Source organism: Salvelinus fontinalis, chromosome 30 (genome assembly GCF_029448725.1).
Source record: "Salvelinus fontinalis isolate EN_2023a chromosome 30, ASM2944872v1, whole genome shotgun sequence".
Classification (NCBI taxonomy): Eukaryota; Metazoa; Chordata; class Actinopteri; order Salmoniformes; family Salmonidae; genus Salvelinus; species Salvelinus fontinalis.
Window position 1 is genome coordinate 28880115 of NC_074694.1, and position 27396 is coordinate 28907510.

General features: G+C 42.0%; 2 protein-coding genes across 2 annotated transcripts in view; one reads left to right on the forward strand and one right to left on the reverse strand.

Annotated features, from left to right (window-relative positions):
- LOC129828971 (cdc42 effector protein 1-like) overlaps positions 1 to 6348 on the forward strand; it is a 20762-nt gene extending 14414 nt beyond the window's left edge. Inside the window, exon 3 of the mRNA XM_055890324.1 lies at positions 4177 to 6348. Coding sequence (XP_055746299.1) covers positions 4177 to 4934 — 758 coding nt within the window. The 3' untranslated portion in view covers positions 4935 to 6348. The remainder of the gene's footprint in view (positions 1 to 4176) is intronic.
- Positions 6049 to 26369, reverse strand: LOC129828969 (SH3 domain-binding protein 1-like). The gene is made up of 18 exons (XM_055890323.1): positions 26079 to 26369; positions 22881 to 22923; positions 22638 to 22742; positions 22467 to 22543; positions 22263 to 22374; positions 17851 to 17927; positions 17599 to 17686; positions 17432 to 17500; positions 17225 to 17315; positions 16944 to 17080; positions 16677 to 16785; positions 16473 to 16554; positions 16286 to 16366; positions 11810 to 11923; positions 11370 to 11467; positions 10951 to 11113; positions 10510 to 10865; positions 6049 to 8229 (listed from the first exon to the last, which is right to left on the reverse strand). The coding sequence occupies exons 1-18, from the start codon at positions 26123 to 26125 to the stop codon at positions 7973 to 7975; spliced, it is 2106 nt and encodes a 701-aa protein (XP_055746298.1). The 5' UTR covers positions 26126 to 26369; the 3' UTR covers positions 6049 to 7972.
- Between the last annotated feature and the right edge of the window lie 1027 nt (positions 26370 to 27396).

Genomic DNA, 27396 nt, shown 5'->3' on the forward strand with positions numbered 1-27396 from the left:
GTCATCTGATGCAGCACTCCATCACTCACCTTCTTGGTCATATAGCACATGTCCTGTTGAAAAACAAATTATATTTCCACTAAGTGCAAACCAAATGAGATGGCGTATCGCTGCAGAATGCTGTGGTAGCCATGCTGGTTAAGTGTGCCTTGAATTCTAAATAAATCACAGATCATCGGTTCACCTATTCTGCGTCTCACAAAGACATGGCGTTTGGAACCAAAATCGCAAATTTGGACTCCTCAGACCAAAGGACAGATTTCCACCGGTCTAATGTCCGTTGCTTGTGTTTCTTGGCCCAAACAAGTCTCTTCTTATTGGTGTCCTTCAGTAGGGGTTTCTTTGCAGCAATTTGACCATGAAGGCCTGATTCACCCAGTCTCCACTGAACAGTTGATGTTGAGATGTGTCTGTTCCTTGAATTCTGTGAAGCATTTATTTGGGCTGCAATTTCTGAGGCTGGTAACTCTAAGGAACTTATCCTCTGCAGCGGAAGTAACTCTGGGTCTTCATTTCTTGTGGTGGTCCTCCTGAGAGCCAGTTTAATCATAGCTCTTGATGGTTTTTGCGACTGCACTTGAAGAAACTTTCAAAGTTCTTGAAATTTTCCAGATTGACTGACCTTCATGTTTAAAAGTGATGATGGACTGCCGTTTCACTTTGCTTATTTTAGCTGTTCTTGCCATAATATGGACTTGGTCTTTCACAAAATAGGGCTATATTCTGTATACCAGCCCTACTTTGTCACAACACAACTGACTGGCTCAAACGCATTAAGAAGGAAAGCAATTCCACAAACTAACTTTTAACAAGGCCCACCTGTTATTTGAAATGCATTCCAGGTGACTACCTCATGAAGCTGGTTGAGAGAATGCCAAGATCGTGCAAAGCTGTCATCAAGGCAAAGGTTGGCGACTTTGAAGAATATAAAATATATTTTGTATTTTGTATAATACCCTTCGTTACTATATGATCCCATATGTGTATTGCCATATGTGTATAATTATTGCTCACAATTGCTCACTCCTATTATTGTCCACTCCTTAATTGTCCAGTGTTAGTGATCGCGTACCCACAGAAGCTGCTTCTTCTTGCGTTTAGTTGATAGGAGTGGTCATCTGCTGCAATAGCCCATCCATGACAAGCACCGACGAGTTGTTCATTCAGAGATGCCGTTCTGCACACCACCGTTGTACTGCGTCGTTATTTGGCTGTTTGTGGCCCGCCTGTTATCTTGCACGATTATTGCCATTCTCCCTCGACCTCTCATCCATGATCTGTTTTCGCCCACAGCACTCCCTCTGACAAGATGTTTTGTGCTTGTCACACCATTCTTGATAAACCCTAGAAACTGTCGTGCATGAAATGCACAGGAGGCGGGAGACTGATTAGCAACCCTAGTTGCTAGGTGGAGTGGGAAGGGGTGGGAAACATGGTTTCCAGGAGTGGGGGGAGGTTGGGGCTGGAGGCACACTTTTTATTTTATTTTTCTGCTTGTATTGAATTCATCACTTCATCTGTATGTATTTGTGGTAGTCTATGGATACATGTTTTATAAACATATCCGTTTAAATGAATAATGTATATAGTGTTTGGAACAAAACGGTTAAAATATGACTGTCAGATTGATTGCAATAGTATAGGAGATTGTGTGTGCTCTATTCATTCTATCTTCAACATGCAGTTCCAGAGACAGCCCTGCCATTAGTTGAAAGCAGCCAATCCGATAGTTTCAGAAAGGTAGTCACTTTCTGAGATCTGTATTCAAGTATTTTACAAAAGTAGTTACTTTCTGTGAACTGTATTCAACTACACTGAACAAAAATATAAATGCAACATATAAAGTGTTGGTCCCATGTTTCATGATCTGAAGTAAAAGATCCCAGAAATTTCTCATACACACAAAAAGCTTATTTCTTTCAAATGTTGTGCAGAAATTTGTTTACATCCCTGTTAGTGAGCGTTTCTCCTTTGCCAAGAAAATCCATCCACCTGACAGGTGTGGCATATCAAGAAGCTGATTGAACAGCATGACCACAGCACCTTGTGCTGGAGACAATAAAAGGCCACTCTAAAATGTGCAGTTTTGTCAATGCCACAGATGTCTCTAGTTTTGAGGGAGTGTGCAATTGGCATGCTGACTGCAGCAATGTCCCCCAGAGCTGTTGCCAGAGAATTGAATGTAAATTTCTTTACCCTAAGCCGTCTCCAATGTTTTTTCAGAGAATTTGGCTGTACGTCCAACCGGCCTCACAACCGCTAACTACGTCAGCCCAGGACCTCCACATCCGAGATCCTGAGGCCCATTGTCGTGCCATTCATCCGGCACCATCCCCTCAATTTTTAGCATAATAATACATTGCCCCATGTCGCAAGGATCTGTACACCATTCCTGGAAGCTGAAAATATCCCAGTTCTTCCATGGCCTGCATACCCACCAGACAGGTCAACCATTGAGCATGTTAGGGTGGCTCTGGATCGACGTGTACGACCATGTGTTCCAGTTCCCGTCAATGTCCAGCAACTTCGCATAGCCGTTAAAGAGGAGTGGGACAACATTCCACAGGCCACAATCAACAGCCTGATCAACTCTATGCAAAGAAGATGTGTTGCGCTGCATGAGGAAAATGGTGGTCACACCATTGACAGGTTTTTTGATCCACGGCCCTATCCCTTTTTTTAAGGTACTGTATCTGTGACCAACAGATGCATATCTGTATTCTCAGTCATGTGAAATCCATAGATTAGGACCTCATTTATTTATTTCAATTGACTGATTTTCCTTGTGACTCAGTAAAATCTTTGAAATTGTTGCATGTTACGTTTATATTTTTGTTCAGTGTAGTTTTTAAAAGTAGTCACTTTCTGAAATCTGTATTCTAGTAGTTTTAAAAAGTAGTTATTTATGGGGATTCAAATAGTTGTCACCTCCAAAGTAACTATTTGTTCCCCCGGAATAATGTTTTACTTTCCACAAAGCATAGTTAAAAATATAGTTATCCCAGGTCTTATTTCAGCTATGGAAGCAGTAGGTCATGAGGGCACTGGTGTGTGACATGTCATGTGAGTAATCTGTCCTGGGAACAACGTGCCTGAGAGGTGATGTCAAAATCAGAGATAGAGATTGAATTTTTCAGCATTTTGAAACTGGCAGGACTCACTATTTTATGACATAGTTTACACTGCCCTCTGTTGGTGATGGGAGGGCATCTACAGTCCGTTCAGAAAGTATTCACACCCCTTGACTTTGTCCACATTTTGTTGTGTTACAAAGTGGGAGTAAAATGTATGTAATTGTAATTTTTTGTCAACGATCTACACAAAATACTCTGCAATGTCAAAGTGGATTTTTTTTAAACAAACACTAATATACAGTATCTTGATTATATAAGTATTCAACCTCCTGTGTCAATACATGTTAGAATCACCTTTGGCAGCGACTATAGCTGTGAGTCTTTCTGGGTAAGTCTCTAAGAGCTTTCCACACCTGGATTGTGCAACATTTTCTCATTATTCTCAATTTATTTTTTCAAACTCTGTCAAATTGGTTGTTGATCATTGTCAGACAACCATTTTCAGGTCTTGCCATAGATTTTCAAGCAGATTTAAGTCAAAACTGTAACTCGCCAACTCAGCAACATTCACTGCCTTCTTAGTAAGCAAATCCAGCGCAGATTTGGCCTTGTGTTTTGGGTTATTGTTCTGCTTAAAGGTGAATTAATCTTCTAGTGTCTGGTGGAAAATAGTGGCCTTGTGGAAGTGGTTTCCTTATTCTCCGGCAACTGAGTTAAGAAGGACACCTGTAACTTTTTGTAGTGACTGGGTGTATTGATACACAATCCAATGCGTAATTAAATCTACCAATAGGTGCCCTTCTTTGCGAAGCATTTGAAAACTTTGTGGTTGAATCCTTTTTTGAAATTCACTGCTCGAATGAGGGACCTTACAGATAATTGTATGAGTGGGGTACAAAGATTAAAAAATCATGTTAACTATTATTGAACACAGTGAGTCCATGAAAATTATTATGTGACTTGTTAAAAACATGTTTATTTAATGTTAAAACTAGGGTGCCAACTGAAATTCCATTTATTATTTAACATTTTTAAGTTTGTCAAAATCTAAATCACAATACAGAATGTTATGCCTAAACTCCCTGTCTCTGCTCCACCTCAGGTCTGGAGTCAGGTTTTGTCACTCTGCCCCGCCTCTCCCGCTCAGCGGAGCGTCAGTCGCAGCAGGGAGGCTCTAACTCCTGTACCCCCAACACCCACGGCGGCTCGCTCACCGACGTCTCTGCCCTCCTGTCCTCCTCCGCTGACCCGACCCTGACCTCTGACCCCAGTCACATGACCCGGTTCGACTCCTTGTCCTCCATGGCATCCTTCACATTCGACCTGGGGCCCTCCCTCATGAGTGAGGTGTTTGGTTTGATTGACAGCCCTAATGGCCACCCAGAGCCCAGCCACGCCTGGGAGTCAGAAGAGGCGAAAGAGCCAAGCGGCTCTGCATTTGGGTTTGCGACCAATGAAGGCTCGGAGATGGACTCGGAGATGGATGCCACCACTGCCTCATTGGTGGATTCTCTGCTTCGAGAGGACTGTAGTAGCAGTAGGAAGAGTCCATATGGGATGGAGTGGGAAGAGGAGGAAGAGGAGGCTAGAAGAATGGAGGTGAATGGAGGTGAGCAGCATCTTAAAGGGGCAGTGCCTGATTTAGTTATGGGCTCCCCCTCTAGACAGAGGCCTGCTATGGAGAGTGAGAGGTTCCAGGGTTCCACTGATGTGCTGGGGGTGCTCTATGGGGTTGGAGGGCTCCTGAAGGGGCAGCAGAGGATGGATCTGGAGGGAAAGGTGACCATGTGCCAGACCATGAAGAAAACCCCTTACATCTGCATTACACCCGATGAGGAAGAGGAGGAAATCAAAGTCTGAACTACATTGACAGCCTCAATTGTGTTTAACCAGAATTACCTATAACAGATGTCCCACTGGGCACACACTGGTTGAATCAACGTTGTTTCCATGTCATTTCATTTAAATTACTTTGAACCAACATGAAATAGACATTGAATTGACGTCTGTGCCAAGTGGCTTGTGATTATTGGTTAATTCCTTGTAAAGTCTTTTGTTTAAAGAAACTGTCTCTATTGACCTGACTCAGCTTTGAACCCTTCTTCATAATTTTCAAATATTCTTTTCAGAAATGTAATGTTATGTCGTCAGGAGACTCACTTAAAGACTTTGATTGTTCCCAAATTCTCCCAAATGTAATGGAAAGTATGTTTGTTGAAAGACTCATTGAAAGATTATGGATGCTGAAAGTTCCCCAGGCAAACATGCTGTATGGAAGGAGCTAGAACAGGCTAATAATAGCTAACTACATGTCCTTTTAAAAGAGGTCACTGGAACCAATGGCGAACAAAGAAATAAAGAGACGGAGTAGAAAGTGTGAGAATGTACCAGAGAAAGTGGTCGGACACAGAAGAGTTACCATGGAAACCATAGGAGGTTGGTGGCACATTAATTGGGGAGAACGGGCTCGTGGTAATGACTGAAGTGAAATGGTATCAAATACATTAAACACGTGGTTTTTCCAGGTATTTGATGCCATCCACTTGTGCCGTTCCGGCCATTATTATTAGCTGTTCTCCCCTCAGCAGCCTCCTGTGATGGAAACACTAAAGACATTGCTCAACATTGTGTAAGTCTGTTAACAGCTGGTTAAATATATACTGAGTGGACTTCCTGAGAAAAATGCTCAGTGTGACTTCATATAACTATTCAAGGCAAAAGGCAGGACACGAAGACAAAGCAGTAGCGGTTTCAACCCGACTTCATCTTTCCCTCACCACCAACCAGTCCCATGGGAAACAAACTACGCCAAGAGAGAGAGATCTTAACTCTTAGCACGTGACGTTAACTTCAGGAAAACAGTCCTCTTTTGCCTGAAGATTACACCCAAGACAAACACTTCGTTTTTGCTTATTCTACAGATGCAGTATGAAGCACAAACCATGAGAAATTCACTCAGAAATGAAATAGAAGATCATTTTGTACAATGTAATAATCACAAGTATAATGTTGTTACAGTATGTTTGTTAATTCACATATTTACATCATACCCCATTTAGACATGTTTCCCAAATTTCATTATGGATCTAGCTAACTCTCATCTTGCTTTTCGATAGGATAGTCACCTGCTTGTCTGCTATTGTGTCAACCAATGGTTGAATCCTATTTTTAGACTATATTAAGAAAAACAATGTCCCCCATCCGCATAAATGTGCTGCTATTGATACCAATGATATTTCTATAATGATAAATGAAATAAAATGTTTTTAATAAGCATGGGCATTAATATTTTATTTACATGTCTGAAAACATTCATACAACTGTGATACAAAATATGCACAAAATAAATCACAACATATAATGCATGTATGGTAGCTCTCAAACTACAAAGCACTTTTTCTCTAAGAGTTGAACTGACTGCAAAAGCACAATACATCTCTGGCATTGATATGCAACCCAAAGCAGGTTACTCCAAATGTCAGGTTACAGTCAACATTTGTACCTAAAGCGTAAGAACCCTTCTTTACACAGGCTTAGATAATACACTACATGACCAAAAGTATGTGGACACCTGCTCGTCAAACATCTCATTCCAAAATCATGGGCATTAATATGGAGTTGGTCCCCCCGTTGCTGCTATAACAGCCTTCACTCTTCTGGGAAGGCTTTTCACTAGATGTAACATTGCTGCAGGGACTTGCTTCCACTCAGCCACAAGAGAGTTAGTGAGGTCAGGCACCGATGTTGGGCGATTAGGCCTGGCTTGCAGTCGGCGGTCCAATTCATTCCAAAGGTGTTCGATGGGGTTGAGGTCAGGACTCTGCGCCGGCCAGTCAAGTTCTTCCACACCGATCTCGACAAACCATTTCTGTATGGACCTCGCTTTGTGCACGGGGAAATTGTCATACTGAAACAGGAAAGAACCTTCCCCAAACTGTTGCCACAAAGTTGGAAGCACAGAATCATCTAGAATGTCATTGTATGCAGCAGCATTAAGATTTCCCTTCACTGGAACTAAGGGGCATAGCCCAAACCATATTATTCCTCCTCCACCCAACTTTACAGTTGGCACTATGCATTCGGGCAGGTAGCATTCTCCTGGCATCCGCCAAACCCAGATTTGTCCGTTGGACTAACAAATGGTGAAGAGTGATTCATCACTCCAGAGAAAGCGTTTCCACTGCTCCAGAGTCCAATGGCGGCGAGCTTTACATCACTCTAGTCGACACTTGACATTGCACATGGTAGTCTTAGACTTGTGTGTGACTGCTCGGCCATGGAAACCCATTTCATGAAGCTCCCAACCAGCAGTTATTGTGCTGACGTTGCTTCCAGAGGCAGTTTGTAACTCTGTAGTGAATGTTGCAACCAAGGACAGACGATTTTGATGCGTTACGCGCTTCAGCACTCAGTGGTCACATTCTGTGAGCTTGTGTGGCCTACCACTTCGTGGCTGAGCCGTTGTTGCTCCTAGATGTTTCCACTTCACAATAATATAACTTACAGTTGACCGGGCAGCTCTAGCAGGGCAGAAATTTGATGAACTGACTTGTTGAAAAGGTGGAATCCGATGCCACGTTGAAAGTCAATGAGCTCTTCAGTAAGGCCATTCTACTGTCAATGTTTGTCAATGGAGATTGCATGGCTGTGGGCTCGATTTTATACACCCTGTCAGTATTTTTATTTGATTTATTTCACCACTTTATTTAACCAGGTAGGCCAGTTGAGAACAAGTTCTCATTTACAAATGCGACCTGGCCAAGATAAGGCAAAGCAGTGCAACAAAAACAACAACACAGAGTTACACATAAACAAATGGGTGGCTGAAATAGCCAAATCCACTAATTTGAAGGGGTCCACATACTTTTGTATACAGTATATAGTGTATCTCTACCCCCTCACTGCGCTATAGAGGTCACCTGTTTTCTTTCCAATACTGGGGGCTTGGGAGGTGGGATTTGGGGGGGCCTAATTGCACCCTTTTTGCTTAGGGTCTTCTTCAGGACCGGAGCTAGGGGCTTGGGTGCAGGTTGTAGCTGGGTTTTGGGTGCCTCTGCTGGTGCTAGAGGTGTTGGGACCCTGGGTTTGGAGTATGTAACGGCCACCTGCTCTTTACTCTGGATGGGCGGCATGTGTTGAAGGAAAGATTTCCTCGCTGTGAAAAGAGAAAAAGGAGAAAGGGGTGTTGAGGATACGTTTAGAATACGTCTTTTTGGGACTATAGATGTGTATTATTATATTACAGTATTTGGGGTATGTATTTACAGTGACTTTGGAAGTATTTAGACCCCTTGACATTTTGCACATTTTGTTATGTTACACCCTTATTATAAAATGGATTAAATAAAAACATTTCCTCATAAACCTACACACAATACCCCATAATAACAAAACAGGTTTGTAGACATTTTTGCAAATGTATTAAAAACAAAAAACTGAAATACCTTATTTGCATAAGTATTCAGACTCTTTATTATGAGACTCGAAATTGAGCTCAGGTGCATCCTGTTTCCATGAATCATTCTTGAGATTTTTGTTCAACTTGATTGGAGTCCACCTGTGGTAAATTCAATTGATTGGAAATCATTTGGAAAGGCACACACCTGTCTTTATAAGGTCTCACAGTTGTCAGTGCATGTCAGAGCAAAAACCAAGCCATGAGGTTGAAGGAATTGTCCGTAGAGCTCTGAGACAGGATTGTGTCGAGGCACAGATCTGGTGAAGGATACCGAAACATTTCTGAAGGTCCTCGAGAACACAGTGGCCTCCATCATTCTTAAATGGAAGTAGTTTGGAACCACCAAGACTCTTCTTAGAGCTGGCCGCTTGGCCAAACTGAGCCATCGGAGGAGAAGGGACTTGGTCAGGGAGGTGACCAAGAACCTGATGGTTGAAAACCTTCCAAAAGGACAACCATCTCTGCAGCACTCCACCAATCAGGGATTTATGGTAGAGTGGGCTGACAGAAGCCACTCCTCAGTAAAATGCAACACATGTTTTTGTTAACCTTTATTTTACTAGGCAAGTTAGTCAAGAACAAATTCTTATTTACAATGACGGCCTACCCCAGCCAACGCTGGGCCAATTGTGCACCGCCCTAACGGACTCCCAGTCACGGCCAGATGTGATGCAGGCTGGATTTGAACCAGGGACTGCAGTGACACCTCTTACACTGAGATGAAGTGCCTTAGACCGCTGTGCCACTCGGGAGCCCCTCCAGGCACATGACAACCTGCTGGCACCTAAAGGATTCTCAGACCATAAGAAACAAGATTCTCTGGAAACCAAGATTGAACTCTTTGGCCTGAATGCCAAGCGTTAAGTCTATAGGAAAGCTGGCACCATCCCTATGGTGAAGCATGGTGATGGCATCATGCTGTGGGGATGTTTTTCAGCGGCAGGACTGGGAGACTAGTCAGGATCGAGGCAAAGATGAACGGAGAAAAGTACAGAGAGATCCTTGATAAGAACCTGCTCCAGAGTGCTCAGGACCTCAGACTGGGGCGAAGGTTCACCTTCCAACAGGACAACGACTCTAAGCACACAGCCAAAAAACGCAGGATTGGCTTCGGGACAAGTCTCTCAATGTCCTTGAGTGGCCCAGCCAGAGTCCGGGCTTGAACCCGATCTAACATCTTTGGAGAGACCTGAAAATAGCTGTGCAGTAACTCTCCCCATCCAACAAACAGAGCTTGAGAGGATCTGCAGAGAATAATGGGATTAACTCCCCAAATACAGGTGTGCCAAGCTTGTAGTATCATACCCAACAAGACTTGAGGCTGTAATCGCTGCCAAAGGTGCTTCAACAAAGTACCGACTAAAGCATCTGAATACTTATGTAAATGTGATATTTCAGTTTTGTTTTTTTATACATTTGCAAAATGTCTAAAAACCTGTTTTTGCTTTGTCATTATGGGGTATTGTGTGTAGATTGATGACGAAAAAAAACAATTTAATCAATTTTATAATAGGACTGTAACCTAACAAAATGTGGAAAAGGTCAAGGGGTCTGATTACTTTTCAAAGGCACTGTATATCTACTTGAAACTAGAACTGTGGGTTGTGGTAGTGCAACAGTTTTGTATCAGGACAGTTTTGTCATTAGAAGACGTTGGTTATTTTAGCCACTGCTGCCGGGGATCGTGGCTTCCTTGTACTAAAGTGGGGCAGTGGTTTGTCACATGCTGGGTGGACTATGACGCAACATGAGTGCTCTGAGGGACTTTAGTATCGTCTAAGTAAGTATTGTCTTCACTACTGTCTAAGCATTAGATATCGTTAGCTAGCTAGCACGAGTTATGTGCTTTACATTTGAGTACTTTAGCAGATGCTCATATTCAGAGTGACTTACAGTGAGTGCATACAATTGAATACTTTTTCATACTAGTCCCCCGTGGGAATCGAAAACACAACTCCGTCGTGGACGGCCACCTACGTTTGTATGGTAAGGTGATCTTCAGTATAGCTCTGGGGGAGTCCGGTGGGGCCTCTAGGATGGGTTCTAGTGAGCCCGATTCAGGGCTCTGCTTCTGGGTCGGACTGCAGACAGACACTGGTGGTGGGGAGGGAACCGGGGTTGGGCCAGGTGCCAGTTTGGGGCTGGGTAGTGAGGATGGGTTTTGGACCAGTGTCGGGCTTGGGACAGGGGATGGGCTCTGGGTATGGACTGGGGTAGGGTTAAGTGAGGTTGAGCATGGTGGGTCTGAGGCAGGGTTCCCCCAGGTGGTGGTTCTACGACCAATGGAGCCTGACTTAATGATGAAAAAACCTCCACTGTCCTGAGATGTTGAGCTGTGGAGGAGACGGTCGGTGTTAGATAACACTCTGTTATAATAGAAAGTGAACATACATCCTGTTCAGTCTGTGCCTGTAGTACCTGATTGTTTTACAGAGAGAAGAATGAGAAGAGGAAGAGGACACGCATGATGAAGAGGAGGAGGTAATTCTGGCAAGGTTCTCTTTCCCAGACTCTGAAGTTTGAGGTTCTAACATTTTCAAATCTGGGACCCCAGGAAGCTCAGGAATCTCAAAGTCCACCTCTGGAAAGGAACACAACACAGGCCTACTTTGAGAAACCGTGTTCCATAAAAAATACATAGACCTACCTAACATAGTGAGACAAAAATAAGTGAATTAATACAAATACTATCCAAAGATCTAAAGGGGTTCAAGCAGCCCTCTCAGTTATCTAGTAGCTAACTTACACACATTTCATGCAAATCAACTCATCACTAAAAAGACTCCCACTGCTCCTCACTCGAACACACAAACATCACATTGAATGTGGTACTGTACCTTCTGGAAACAGGCTGCTGGAGTGTTGTATGAGAGGCTCAACCACCGCCACCACCTGGACGGAGGAGGCAGATGCCATGTCCAACAGCGCTGCCTCCCTGAAAAAGAGGGAGAGAGGTTGATGGAGAGATGTGAAGAGAAAAATGTATGATGGTACAGAATTGGACGGGGGAGAGGGAGATTGAAAGGAAGAAAGAGAAGCGGGGTGAGAGATGAGAAAGTGAGACAGAAAGAGAGGGAGAGAGAGAAAGAAAGACACATAGGTTAAAGTCAAGTACTAAAAAACACAGAGACATAGCTAAACAGACATAATCAGATTAATAACAATCATGTAACAATAGAAAGTGACACCAGGAACAACATTGAGACATAGGGCTATTATGACAGACTAATAGAGTGGTTCAGTTTCCTCTCTCTGTCAGTACGTCAGTAGTACCCACCCCTCCATGCGAGGCCACAGCAGGTTGGGACCCAGTACTATGGCAATGTTACTGGGACTCATCCTGTTGACCGCCTGCTGCTCTGACAGACACGACAGGAACTGTACCAGGTACCTAATAGGGGGGGGGGGGGGGAGAAAGAGAGAGCAAGAGAGAGCGAGAGGGGAGGGAGGGAAGGAGAAGCACATACAGTGGCGTGTATTCATCAAATCAAATCAAAGTTTATTTGTCACATGCGCCGAATACAACAGGTGTAGACTGTGAAATGCTTACTTACAATCCCTTAACCAACAATGCAGTTCAAGAAATAGAGTTAAGAAAATACTTACTAAATAAACTAAAGTAAAAACATTTTATCAAAATGAAAAAGTAACACAAGAAAATTACATAACAATAATGTGGTTATATACAGGGGGTACCGGTACCGAGTCAGTGTGTGGAGGTACAGGTAAATCGAGGTAATTTGTAAAGTGACTATGCATAGATAATAAACAGTGAGTAGAAGCAGTGTAAAAACAGAGAGGGGGGGGGGGGGGGGGGGTCCATTTGATTAATTGTTCAGCAGTGTTATGGCTTGGGGGTAGAAGCTGTTAAGGAGCCTTTAGGTCCTAGACTTGGCGCTCCAGTTCCACATGCCACGCGGTAGCAGAGAGAACAGTCTATGACTTGGGTGACTGGAGTCTTTGACCATTTTTGGGGCCTTCCTCTGACACTGCATAGTATATAGGTCCTGGATGTCAGGAAGCTTGGCCCCATTGATGTACTGGGCCGTATGCACTACCCTCTATAGCGCCTTACGGTCAGATGCCGAGCAGTTGCCATACCAGGTGGTGATGCAACCGGTCAGGATGCTCTCGATGGTGCAGCTGTATAACTTTTTGAGGCTCTGGGGACCCATGCCAAGTCTTTTCAGTCTCCTGAGGGGGAAAATGTGTTGTCGTGCCCTCTTCACAAATGTCTTGGCGTGTTTGGACAATGATAGTTCGTTGGTGTTATGGACACCAAGGAACTTGAAACTCTCGACCCGCTCCACTTCTGGCATGAGGGTGTTGATTTGAGCCATGACCAGCCTTTCAAAATCTTTCAAAGCACTTTATGGCTACTGACGTGAATGCTACGGAGCGGTAATCATGTAAACAGGTTACCTTCGCTTCCTTGGGCACAGGGACTATGGTGGTATGTTTGAAACATGTAAGTATTACTGACTCGGTCAGAGAGAGGTTGAAAATGTCAGTGAAGACACTTGCCAATTGGTTAGCGCATGCTATGAGTACACGTCCTGGTAATCCGTCTGACCCTGCGGCTTTGTGAATCTTGACCTGTCGAAGTAATCGTTGTCTCTAATTGGGGATCATATTTAAGTAGTGTTTGTTCCCACCTGTGTTTGTGGGATATTGAATTTTGTGTTTTGAGTTTGTGCACGTAGCATCTCGTTAGTCACGGTTCGTATTTTATTGTTCATTGTTTTGTTTGCTAAGTTTCACTTTATAATAAATATGTGGAACTCTACATCCGCTGCGCCTTGGTCCGTCTCTACACACGACCGTGACAGGTTTACCTACTCGTCAGCGAATTCTTACAAAGCACCCCACCCTCCTCCCCGTTTTTCTCTCTTTTCTTCACGCTGATGACAGGGATATATTTCGAGTCGGACTCATTACAGAAAGAAATCGCTGTTCTGATGTCCAGAAGCTCTTTTCAGTCATAAGAGACGGTAATAGCAACATTATGTAGAAAATTTGCTATAAACAATATGAAAAAACAAACAAAATAGCACAGTTGGTTAGCAGCCCGTAAAACGGCAGCCATCCCTTCCGGCGCCATTATTATCATGGATGCCAAGGGAAGCCAGGCTTCCCAAAAAGATGTACTAAGAAAAAAATAATTTATCTTTCGTCTCTCTGTGTTACATACATTTCCTTCAATTCTGATTCTGTCTGGTCAAAAAGAGTATGACATTGTTGCTGCCCAGAGCATTGAATGCAAGGGAAGCCAGCGAGCATTTGGCCTTCCTTGATAAAAAAATATAAAATAATGGCCAACCAGCGTTGAGCTAAACTGAGTGAACTCAGTTGTGAATGGTCCTGGCACACCAAAAAAAGTGTCAAGGGAAGCCAGTTTGGATTTGGCTTCAGACCAACCACATTGCATCAGAAGGCAAACGTCATTGACAAAAAAAAAACGTTAATTGTTGCATCTCGCTGTGTCATTATCCTCTGGTGGCTAGCAAGCTAAAATTGTCCCTTGCCTAAATTAGCCATGGATGGAGATAGGGATTTGGACTTGTGGTTTTACTTAATTCTCCGTACTGGCCAATGATTATAACGGCAATTCGGATCCAACCATACATTCATGCATTGTGCCCCTGGCCTGAGAGGATGGAAGTTCAACATGTAGCTAGATGTAGTAGGCTAATGTTAACTAGCTTGCCTAGCGCAGCATTGCCCATTAAAGGAAGTTAGGCTAGCGGGCCAAATTTTTTGCCAGGTAGCCTAGGACAACAAAACTAAAAACGTGTACTAACTAAAAGTAAGGAACTTGTATGTCGGCCTTATATTAAAGAACATAAATGGTTAAAGAAAAGTGTAATAAATAAAAACATATACCAATTTCATTTAAGGACCAAAAAACTTACAGCTGTGCCATATAAATTGCAAAATAGTTGGGAAGAGATTTTCGATGTACCCATTCCATGGCACATGGTTTATGAATTGATACGCAAAACAACGCCGGATTCAAAACTTCGAATTTTTCAATTTCAATTATTGTACAAAATTCTTGCAACTAATAGAATGTTATATATATGGGGGATACAATCTTCCCAGCTCTGTAGATTCTGCTGTGAGGAGGCAAAGTCATTAGACCATTTATTTTGGTATTGTCCGCATGTAGCTCGTTTTTGGTCACAGGTCCAGGAATGGTTGAAGAATTGCAACATTTGCGTAGAACTAACGCTACAGATAGCAATACTGGGGGATTTGAAAAGTCATAGTCAATCAATCAATAATATAATAATTATTTTAGCAAAAATGTTTATTTTTAATTTACAATCCGTGGAAGCTATGAGAATAGGAAGATTCAAATCTTTTGTGAAGCATCACAGCACAGTTGAAAAATATATGGCAAATAAAAATCCGAAATGGATGATGTTGGAAGATAGATGGGAAAGGTTGAGTGGAGCTGAAGGGTGGGACTAATAACAAGATAAACAATGTAGGGCATACGGGATCTGTGAAATGTGTATAGGTGCGGAGCTATTGTGAAATAGCACAGTTACAAGTGGAAATCAAACTGGATGGACAACAGAAATAGAGGAAGGACTAAGAACAAACAAGAGAGAACTATTATAAAGTAGACTGTGTCTGTAAAATGTGTATAAGATGTATAAATTGAAGGTAAAAACAGAAATGTTTATCAGTTTACTCCAATTGGGGGATCGGTGGTAGGGTTTGCGGGGAATAATAATAAAGGTATACTCTTTAAAAAAGTATGTATGTCTATGTAGGTATGTGTATGTATATATGTGTATATGTATGCATACGTGAATGGATATATATATTTACCCAAAAAATATGGGGGATTGGAAATGATGCAGACAATTACATTGGAAGCAACATTCTTTCCGCAATATTAAGCTGATCCACCCCCCCCCCCAAAAAAAAAAAAAAAAAAAAAGCGTGTAGTAATTGACAGTCATAGACCGTTTAGAAAACATGAGGACTGCATTGGCGTTTCTCTACAAGTAGGGTGAGTCAACATATTTTCTACTTGCGCACACACACACACACACACACACACACACACACACACACACACACACACACACACACACACACACACACACACACACACACACACACACACACACACACACACACACACACACAGAGAGAGAGAGAGAGAGAGAGAAATCAGTACCATGGACAGCCACATCATATTTAGCTTACATTGGTTGGACTAAATAATTTGGGGCATTTTTGGCTTAGGTTATTAGATGATGCTGAAATGTTGAAGTTGAAATTGTGCTGGAATAGTGAAGGCAGCTCCTGTTTTCTTTTCGACAACTCTCCGTGGTTCTAAATTAAAAGTTGTTTAGTAGTCCGAAAATGTCAGAAACATTACCTTGCTTGACCATGCTGTAGGTCATGTAACTGTTTGTTACATGCAATATGTTTTGTGGACTTCACCGGACAGATGTTGCTCTCCGGGTTTTGTAATGAAACAAATGTGTGGTTGAATTAGTTCTGCCACTGTGTCTTCTTATTGTCTCGACCTTAGGCCTATATATCACAGTGCCAAGGCATATGAACTAGCAGGTCATAGAGCAAGCAACGCAATTATCACAACACACAGTTGTAATATGGCTAGGGAGATATTCACAATCATACACCCTGCATCATTCTTGAGTTTTTACAACTTCACACAGGAATCGGTCAAGATCCGAGAGAGCTATGGGTTACAGAGATATGGACATACCGGAGGTTGTTGTAGTTTTCTGATGGTAACTTCTTCAGCACAATTTTAAACTGCTCAAGTTTGTCTGTCAATTCTTTCTCCCTAAATAAAGAGGGGAACAGAGAGACATTTGTAGAGCAGAAATTAGAGGGGAGCGAAATCATGTAAAGACACTATGTATTGTATGCTTTTAAGATGTAGACCTTACCCTGCTGCTTGAAACCAATCATTGTAGAGTTCAAAGGTCATGAGTGGTTCAGGCAGCTCTCTCAGGTAGCTTTTCAAAGCCCCTACATGGATAAAAGAGAAAATGCTGCTTAGTGCCTATGTGTTGCTTAACTGTCAAGTAAAGACATTTAAAACTTGAAAACCTTGAATAAGGGGTACTGTCAACAGGGACGGTCTCTCTGACCTGCGACTGCATGAGGGTCAGTGAATTCACTGTGGTTCACGACCCCTCCATCCAAACTGCTCTTCAGTCTCTTCACTACCGAGGCTGCTGCTGCCAGACGAAACAAACCCTGGGAGAGAGATGAAGGGAGAGAGAGATAGACAGATTTTATCCAAGAGGGCAAACATTATCGTAGACTGGGTACAGAGTCCTTTCACCTGCTCAGTTAATTCATAATATCCCCTTCACATGTATACCATGTAGTAGATTAATAATCCCAGTCCTCACCTCCTCTCTCATGCCGGTGTGCAGCAGCATGTGAACACACTCCTGGATGGGAACAGCGATCTCCCTGCCGCTGTTGTACAGATGAGTCAGCAGGGGCTCCCCGTATACCTTCCCCTTATAGTTATTTTCCTGGGAGTCTGTGTTAACACATACTGGTGACACACTGGACAAATCCTATGCAAGTGGGTGCTACACATTGGATAGGGGGTTTACCCATGTACACTAAGTATGGCCTGGGTATTGTAATTGCAAATACACATACATACATACACCCTATTCACCTGTTTGACTGTGGTTGTTTTTCAGCTCACTGATGTTTCGTTCGAGGAAATCATGGGAATTCTTATGATGTTCTGCTTGTAGTTCCAGCAGCTAAGGAGAGAGCACAACCCAGACACTTATCAATTATAATTCCTAATAGCTAATAGCACATGATAGTTAACGGAAGTACAGCTTGAAAGAGAGGACCATTAGTAGGCCACACTCACACGAATGAAGTAGTTGGCATAGGCCTCTTCTTTAGTGGCAAAGTGATACAGATCTGCAGAGTATTGGTCCTGCAGAGAAAATACAGCCACACAAAAAGTTAATACTGGATGTTAGAGGCTGAAACTACTGCATAAAACAACGTTTCTGAAACAGTAACATCCAACACCTTGATGCTCTCCAGTTTCCTCCAGGCCTCCTCCACCTCCTCTTTCAGCCCATCCTGTTTTGCCTGAGGTCCTGTACTAGCCTGGGACCTGAAGGGCCAAAGTCATTCATGATCAGAAGCCATAAAAAGTAAAAGGAAGGACACAATGGAGATACTGACTAAAGGTAGTTATTATATATGTATAAAGGAACTGTGTACTGTTTGGAGCATATAGGGTCTGTCAAATACAAACACAGAGAATGTGTGACCCACTTGTTGCGTGCATTGTGCCAGTCCATTGTGAGTTTGGCAAACTGCTTCTTGTTTTTGAGAATCTCTGGAAGGTCTTCCTACAGATAGTATTTATATGTCATTAAATCTCTCACTACAAGCTTCACTAAAGCTCCAGTAGATTACTAAGAAAGGCTCATCCTTTGTTTAAAAATGGCCTTTTGGCCTTTATACAGATTACAACTTCTCATTTTTGGTTAATTGAAAATGAAACCTTGGTCAAAGTATCACTCCTGCAAAGCTGGTTACAATTCCAATATTACCTACCAGAAAATACAGAACAAACATTACAACCAATATTATGGTTCAACTTCAATATACTGATTGATAAAAAAAACATTATGGATTTTTAAAAATGGTATTATATTTATTAAAGATATTATGAATAGGAACGGTGTAGTTATGTCACATATGCAGCTATCGAAAATATATGGAAATGTTTTCTCAATCCGAGTTATACTGATTGTAGCATTACCTCAAAAATGTATGAGTCAAGTGGAAGGGGGAGAAGGTAGGGAATTGTCTGTCTGACATACTGTATATTAAAGACCAACATTGGCTGAAAAAGGTGGGCATAAATAGAAAAATATACCCGTTTCATTTGAGGACAAAAATATTGACAGCTGCGCCATACATGTTGCAAAAATATCTGGGAAGAGATTTTTGATGTACCGATTCCATGCACATGGTGTATAAATTGATATACAAAACAACGCTTCATTCAACATTGAGTTTTTCAATTGAAATGATTATACAAAATTCTTGCCACCAAAAGAATGTTATATATATGGGATATACAACAATCTCAGCTCTGCAGATTTTGCTGTGAAAAAACAGAACCCTTAGATCATTCATTCTGTTATTGTCCCCATCTAGCTTGTTTCTGGTATTGTCCCCATCTAGCTTGTTTCTGGTATTGTCCCCATCTAGCTTGTTTCTGGTATTGTCCCCATCTAGCTTGTTTCTGGTATTGTCCCCATCTAGCGTGTTTCTGGTATTGTCCCCATCTAGCTTGTTTCTGGTATTGTCCCCATCTAGCTTGTTTCTGCTATTGTCTCCATCTAGCTTGTTTCTGGTATTGTCCCCATCTAGCTTGTTTCTGGTATTGTCCCCATCTAGCTTGTTTCTGGTATTGTCCCCATCTAGCTTGTTTCTGGTATTGTCTCCATCTAGCTTGTTTCTGGTATTGCCCCCATCTAGCTTGTTTCTGGTATTGTCCCCATCTAGCTTGTTTCTGGTATTGTCCCCATCTAGCTTGTTTCTGGTATTGTCCCCATCTAGCTTGTTTCTGGTATTGTCCCCATCTAGCTTGTTTCTGGTATTGTCCCCATCTAGCTTGTTTCTGGTATTGTCTCCATCTAGCTTGTTTCTGGTATTGTCCCCATCTAGCTTGTTTCTGGTATTGTCCCCATCTAGCTTGTTTCTGGTATTGTCCCCATCTAGCTTGTTTCTGGTATTGTCCCCATCTAGCTTGTTTCTGGTATTGTCCCCATCTAGCTTGTTTCTGGTATTGTCCCCATCTAGCTTGTTTCTGGTATTGTCCCCATCTAGCTTGTTTCTGGTATTGTCCCCATCTAGCTTGTTTCTGGTATTGTCCCCATCTAGCTTGTTTCTGGTATTGTCCCCATCTAGCTTGTTTCTGGTATTGTCCCCATCTAGCTTGTTTCTGGTATTGTCCCCATCTAGCGTGTTTCTGGTATTGTCCCCATCTAGCTTGTTTCTGGTATTGACCCATCTAGCTTGTTTCTGGCATTGTCTCCATCTAGCTTGTTTCTGGTATTGTCCCCATCTAGCTTGTTTCTGGTATTGTCTCCATATAGCTTGTTTCTGGTATTGTCCCCATCTAGCTTGTTTCTGGTATTGTCCCCATCTAGCTTGTTTCTGGTATTGTCCCCATCTAGCTTGTTTCTGGTATTGTCTCCATCTAGCTTGTTTCTGGTATTGTCTCCATCTAGCTTGTTTCTGGTATTGTCTCCATCTAGCTTGTTTCTGGTATTGTCCCCATCTAGCTTGTTTCTGGTATTGTCTCCATATAGCTTGTTTCTGGTATTGTCCCCATCTAGCTTGTTTCTGGTATTGTCCCCATCTAGCTTGTTTCTGGTATTGTCCCCATCTAGCTTGTTTCTGGTATTGTCCCCATCTAGCTTGTTTCTGCTATTGTCTCCATCTAGCTTGTTTCTGGTATTGTCCCCATCTAGCTTGTTTCTGGTATTGTCCCCATCTAGCTTGTTTCTGGTATTGTCCCCATCTAGCTTGTTTCTGGTATTGTCTCCATCTAGCTTGTTTCTGGTATTGCCCCCATCTAGCTTGTTTCTGGTATTGTCCCCATCTAGCTTGTTTCTGGTATTGTCCCCATCTAGCTTGTTTCTGGTATTGTCCCCATCTAGCTTGTTTCTGGTATTGTCCCCATCTAGCTTGTTTCTGGTATTGTCCCCATCTAGCTTGTTTCTGGTATTGTCTCCATCTAGCTTGTTTCTGGTATTGTCCCCATCTAGCTTGTTTCTGGTATTGTCCCCATCTAGCCTGTTTCTGGTATTGTCCCCATCTAGCTTGTTTCTGGTATTGTCCCCATCTAGCTTGTTTCTGGTATTGTCCCCATCTAGCTTGTTTCTGGTATTGTCCCCATCTAGCTTGTTTCTGGTATTGTCCCCATCTAGCTTGTTTCTGGTATTGTCCCCATCTAGCTTGTTTCTGGTATTGTCCCCATCTAGCTTGTTTCTGGTATTGTCCCCATCTAGCTTGTTTCTGGTATTGTCCCCATCTAGCTTGTTTCTGGTATTGTCCCCATCTAGCTTGTTTCTGGTATTGTCCCCATCTAGCTTGTTTCTGGTATTGTCCCCATCTAGCTTGTTTCTGGTATTGTCCCCATCTAGCTTGTTTCTGGTATTGTCCCCATCTAGCTTGTTTATGGTATTGTCTCCATCTAGCTTGTTTCTGGTATTGTCTCCATCTAGCTTGTTTCTGGTATTGTCCCCATCTAGCTTGTTTCTGGTTTTGTCTCCATCTAGCTTGTTTCTGGTATTGTCTCCATCTAGCTTGTTTCTGGTATTGTCTCCATCTAGCTTGTTTCTGGTTTAGTCGCCATCTAGCTTGTTTCTGGTATTGTCTCCATCTAGCTTGTTTCTGGTATTGTCCCCATCTAGCTTGTTTCTGGTATTGTCTCCATCTAGCTTGTTTCTGGTATTGTCTCCATCTAGCTTGTTTCTGGTATTGTCCCCATCTAGCTTGTTTCTGGTATTGTCCCCATCTAGCCTGTTTCTGGTATTGTCACCATCTAGCTTGTTTCTGGTATTGTCCCCATCTAGCTTGTTTCTGGTATTGTCCCCATCTAGCTTGTTTCTGGTATTGTCCCCATCTAGCTTGTTTCTGGTATTGTCTCCATCTAGCTTGTTTCTGGTATTGTCCCCATCTAGCTTGTTTCTGGTATTGTCTCCATCTAGCTTGTTTCTGGTATTGTCCCCATCTAGCTTGTTTCTGGTATTGTCTCCATCTAGCTTGTTTCTGGTATTGTCCCCATCTAGCTTGTTTCTGGTATTGTCCCCATCTAGCTTGTTTCTGGTATTGTCCCCATCTAGCTTGTTTCTGGTATTGTCCCCATCTAGCTTGTTTCTGGTATTGTCCCCATCTAGCTTGTTTCTGGTATTGTCCCCATCTAGCTTGTTTCTGGTATTGTCCCCATCTAGCTTGTTTCTGGTATTGTCCCCATCTAGCTTGTTTCTGGTATTGTCCCCATCTAGCTTGTTTCTGGTATTGTCCCCATCTAGCTTGTTTCTGGTATTGTCCCCATCTTGCTTGTTTCTGGTATTGTCCCCATCTAGCTTGTTTCTGGTATTGTCCCCATCTAGCTTGTTTCTGGTATTGTCCCCATCTAGCTTGTTTCTGGTATTGTCCCCATCTAGCTTGTTTCTGGCTGAAAAATCACAACATTCTTTTAAAATGATCCCCACAAATAGCAGTGTTGGGCAATTTGGAAAGCCATAGTCAATCAATCAACAATATAATAATACTCTTAGGAAAAATGTTCCTCTTTACCTCACAATCTGTGGATACTATGCGATTAGAAAGGTTCAAAATGAATGTAAAATCACCGCACAGTTGAAAAATACATGGCACGTGGATATCAAAAGAGGATGTCTATAGAGATAGGTGGGACGGGCTGGGAGAACCCCAAAATGTAATGTGTATCATCAAAAAACAATATCTTTGTTGTGTAATTACTGTGTGTAAAATGTATATGTAACAAAAAAAGTGTAAAACACTAAAATATAAAACAAAGTTGCTGTTGTCCTCCGAAGAGGGGGGTGGGGGGGGGCAATAAACTTTTAAAAATAATATTGTATATTTTTTAAAGTATTCATATGTAATACTACATAATCACAAACTTCAATTGTTACCTCGCTGAGTTTATTGAGAGGTTCCAAAACCTCCTTCTCCAGCTTCAGCTCAAAGTCAGACAGTGTTGCGGCCAGATGACTCTCCATGAAGCAACACATCTCCAATACTTTCCTATCAAAGAGGAAATAGACTAATTGATTAATTGATGAATGTTCAACTGATCATTTGGATGATTGAATACATGGTTTGGCTACTTAAAGTACCTGATAGAAGAGTCTGGATCAAAGTCTTTAAAGCTCTCAGCCATGCTAACAGAGAGCAGCATGAGAGGCAGTTTTTTCTGGAGAGAGAGCGAGAGAATTTTATACTGATAATCATAATAGAGTGATTTCAAGTCAAGGGTCAGGGATGAAAGGGGAAAGAGTAGACTTTACCATTCTTCTCTCTGTGTCCAGCCCGAGTTGACTCTGCAGACAGCCCAGCAGCTTCTTGTGAATAACCTGCGCTGCCTTCCTGGCTGGCTCCACCCGCTGCTCCACCTTAGACCAATGAAAATGACAGATATTGAGCGTATCTTATGTTCACACTGAGCTAGGTACAAATGTATTCACTGAGAAATCTTTTCACGTAGTGAAATGAGCCACCACTGTCCCCCTTTATCATCAGCCTTGACTCACCATAACCAGATCTTCTGTGAGAAGATCTGTGGCATCCTGTGACCTATTAATAAGAATAAAAAAGGCTTTCAGGCAATATATACGTTACAGTGTGTTGCAGTCTTATTTGGCAATGTTCTTGTTAAGTGGAGTGTGCCAATACAGTATATTTTGCATTATGCTTCTTTGACTAGAATACTGACATTACACAAAAATAAAAAAAGACAGTAAGGCACATTTCCGCATATGACCAAATGCAACATCTTTGCTTAACATTTCATACATAGATCTTTGTGCTTTTACGAAGAAAGAAAACATTTAGGCTATGAGGACATTTATATTCATAGCCTATGAGGACATTTATATTCATAGCCACATCCGTCGTAAAAATAAATTGATGACAATAGTGGTCATGTCGACTCTGTGTATTTTCCCCCAACTCCTATGACTGATTGGTGGTGCAGTCTGCTAAGGTTGTGAGTTCTAATCCCACACGGGGCAGATATTTTTTGTTTTCAAATCCTTTATTTACAATATTCATCCCTTGCCCACATACTTCTAATTCTGATAAGTGAAAGCATACCTGTGAGAGAGGTTGCCCTGGTAGTAGTTGTATGTTTTTATACAATATCCAAGAGCAATCTGTGAGTTAATTTGACCATTGGAAAAAGAGCTACTGCGTAAATACTGCAACGCGGGTTGGATTCATTTTCAAGGTGATGATTACACTGTTCCTACCAACACAATACTACATTAGAAAGATTATATTTTCTGTCCAGAGCTGTATTTGCTCACAATGCACATCATTTTATGATAAAAGCGTGCCAGTGGACTGGTAAGTATGCTTTCGTGAGAAAAAGTTGGGATCAAGTGCAGCTATGTTTACTCATCCCCCAAATCAATATTTATGAGAAATTCCCTCCAACCCACAACTTCTCACTTGAATGCGTTTTATAAAAATTGGATAGCGGTTGGGCAAATGTTGAAATTAGGGTTGAGAGTTATCCTTTAAAGTTAGAGAGTGGAGGCTACTGCTGTGGGCTGAAGCCAGGCCAGAGAAGGGGGGGGGGGGCTGTTACAGGGGACTTACAGGTGGGAATGAGAGAGAGAGAGTGAGTGACAGGCAGAGAGAGAGAGATAAAGAGTGAGAGAAACAGAGAGGGAGAGAGAGAGAAAGAGACAGCGAGAAAGAGAGAGAGAGAGAGAGAGAGAGAGAGAGAGAGAGAGAGAGAGAGAGAGAGAGAGAGAATGAAAGAATGGCAATGAAGTTTCAGCAGCATCTGATAGAGAGCAGTGTTACAGCAGTGAAACAGCTGCAGTGTAGCCATGAAGCCCAAGCATTTTCTAACAGTTTTTTTCTTCTTCAACTAAACAAAAGCCCATAGGTGTCTTTCTATCTGTGTGTGATTTTTTTATAGTTAAGGTTACATTCAGTTATTCTGAACAAAGTGAGAATAGTGTAGGTAGGGGCTCCTTTACTGTGGTTAGAGCTCTGTTCTGGTGCAGCCGCCCTGTTAGTTACCAGGGATTATTAATAGCCTGAAACACGTCAGTGGCATGGAGGCCTGCAAACACACAACTTCCATGGTCTGTTGCAACCTGCTGCAGACACGCTCAGCTATCAGCCAGGGTAGCGTGGGTATCAACAACCCGACGTGGGTGTCCAATTACACATTTTTGCTGATCTGAAGCATAATTCACGTACATACACATGTACAGATCGGCTTTTGTACATGGGACATTACTGGATCAAATGACATTCAGGGGCACAGTTAACGCTTTAAGGTATAGGGGAATCTCAAATAAAATTGTATTTGTCACAAGTTTCATAAACAACAGGTGTAGACTAACAGTGAAATGCTTACTTACAGGCCCCTCCCAACAAGAGAGAAAACTAATAACATGAGGAATAAATACACAATGATTAACGATAACTTGGCTATATACACCGGGTACCAGTACCGAGTCGACGTGCAGGGGTACGATGTAATTGAGGTAGATTTGAATTTTGTGGGCTGGGATGTGCCCTCAAGTTAACAATTTAACCCCCCAGAGTCATGTATTTAGAGAGTTGGGCCAATGTAGTTACTGCATTTTCAATCAAATGTATTTATAGAGCCCTTTTTACAACAGCAGTTGTCACAAAGTGCATATACAGAAACCAAGCCTAAAACTCCAGAGAGCAAGCAATGCAGATGTAGAGGCACGTTGGCTAGGAAAAACTCCCTAGAAAGGCAGGAACCTAGGAAGAAACCTAGAGGACCAGGCTCTGAGGTGTGGCCTGTCGTTTTCTGGCTAATGTATTTATTGTACATGACAATTCAACATTCTATGGCAGCCATGTTAGCTCCCCATTAACATGACATGGCAAATATTTAAACAATGCTATGTAACTGAATGTCTAGAATTAGAAAAATATTCTAAATTCGAAAAGTTGGCCGAACTCTCTTAAATATATGGCTCTGCTGTGTCATTGTGTCACAGGCCACACACAAAGTAAGACATGATGCACGTAATCTCGCCGTGACACCATTCAAAATAATTATTCATTGTTATGACTGTTCTCTCACTCATTATGATGAAACATTACAGTCATCCACTATTTGCACTACATCATGCAACCCTGTCTGCTTCACTCTTCCTCCTACATTCATACCAACAGTGGCATGATGATCATGAACTCTGTGGTTGTCCTCAGACACCAAAGATACTCTGTCCTTTGCAGAAGTCAGATGACTCTACCACAGGAAGCTGCTGAGGAGAGGACAGCTCATAATAATGGCCGGAACGGAGCAAATGGAATGGCATCCATGTGTTTGATGTATTTGACACCATTCCCCTGATTCTGCTCCAGCCATTACCAGGAGCTCATCCTCCCCAATTAAGGTGCCACCAACCTCCTGTGGACTATACCAAACAGGCTCCCCACTCACCAAAAGCTTGTCTAAAGGTTCTCCTTTCACCCACAGATGCTCATGATGAAAATAACTAAGATTAGAACGTAGAATCAGACTTTAGAGTTTAGATTGTCACAAAACTTGATAGCATTGGTTAGAAGTACAGTATCTCACCATTTATTCTCCATTCTATGCAGTTAGTTCCGAGTTCTTTGAAAATAACTATTGTATTAGAACTGAAAAGAAATAGGCTATTGTATTTTCACAAATGTATACCCCCCAACAAAACAAAAAGTCCAAAATGGCACATGAAAGTACTTACTTCCCCACAGAGCCAAGCTGCTTCAAGAGGTTGAAAGATTTCAGCATGGTTGCATAGGAGTCAGCCCGCCTCTTACAAATTATCCCTCTGTCTTGACTCCAGCCAGGTCCTCAGTCATGTGTCGCCAAGTCAGTGTCTGTATTATTTTGTTGAGCAGACACCACTGCAAGTGGTTTTCTTCAGTGTGTGTTGTTAGTGTGATGTTCTGGCATCCAGCAGTATTCGTTCTTGTTTTGAAAATGTGCTCTGTGACTGTGTTCAACCGCCACTCAGTCACACAGAGCTCTAAGAGAAGAGGAAGTTGCCTCAACTGAAGCAGCAGCAGGGGAAGAGGGGTTTTTCAATATCAATGTGAAATAATATATACAGTGTATTCGGAAAGCATTCAGACCCTTGACTTTTTCCACATTTTGTTATGTTACAGCCTTATTCTAAAATGGATTAAATAAAAACATTTCCTCATAAATCTACACACAATACTCATAATAACAAAGCGAAAGCAGGTTTGTAGACATTTTTGTGAATGTTTTCTTTATTTTTACTATTTCCTACATTGTAGAATAATAGTGAAGACATCAAAACTATGAAATAACACTTATGGAATCATGTAGTAACCAAAAAAGTGTTTAACAAATCAAATTATATTTTATAATTGAGGTTCTTCAAAGTAGCCACGCTTTGCCTTGATGACAGCTTTGCCCACTCTTTGGCATTCTCTCAACCAGCTTCATGAGGTAGTCACCTGGAATGCATTTCAATTAACGGGTGTGCCTTCCTAAAAGTTAATTTGTTGAATTCCTTTCCTTCTTAATGTCTTTGAGCCAATCAGTTCTGTTGTGACAAGGTCAGGGCGGTATACAGAAGACAGCCTATTTGGTAAAAAGACCAAGGGAATATTATGGCAAGGACAGCATAAATGAGCAAAGAGAAATGACAGTCTGTCATTACTTTAAGACATGAAGGTCAGTCAATACTGAAAATTTCAAGAACTTTGAAAGTATCTTCAAGTGCAGTCGCAAAAATCATCAAGTGCTATGATGAAACTGGCTCTCATGAGGACCGCCACAGGAAAGGAAAAACCAGAGATACCTCTGCTGCAGAGGATAAGTTCATTAGAGTTACCAGCCTCAGAAATTGCAGCCCAAATAAACGCTTCACAGAGTTCAAGTAACAGACACATCTCAACATCAACTGTTCAGAGGAGACTGTGTGAATCAGGCCTTCATGGTCAAATTGCTGCAAAGAAACCACTACTAAAGGACACCAATAATAAGAAGAGACTTACTTGGGCCATAAAACACAAGCAATAGACATTAGA

What these genes read in the sequence shown, in the direction of transcription:
- LOC129828969 (XM_055890323.1), bottom strand. Translation starts at nt 26,125, where the DNA reads ATGCTGAAATCTTTCAACCTCTTGAAGCAGCTTGGCTCTGTGGGGAA. An exon ending in TGACCCTCATGCAGTCGCAG is followed by an intron (nt 16,555 to 16,676) that starts GTCAGAGAGACC and finishes TTATCCATGTAG; the next exon opens with GGGCTTTGAAAAGCTACCTG. An exon ending in TCTCTCTGTAAAACAATCAG is followed by an intron (nt 10,866 to 10,950) that starts GTACTACAGGCA and finishes TCTCCTCCACAG; the next exon opens with CTCAACATCTCAGGACAGTG.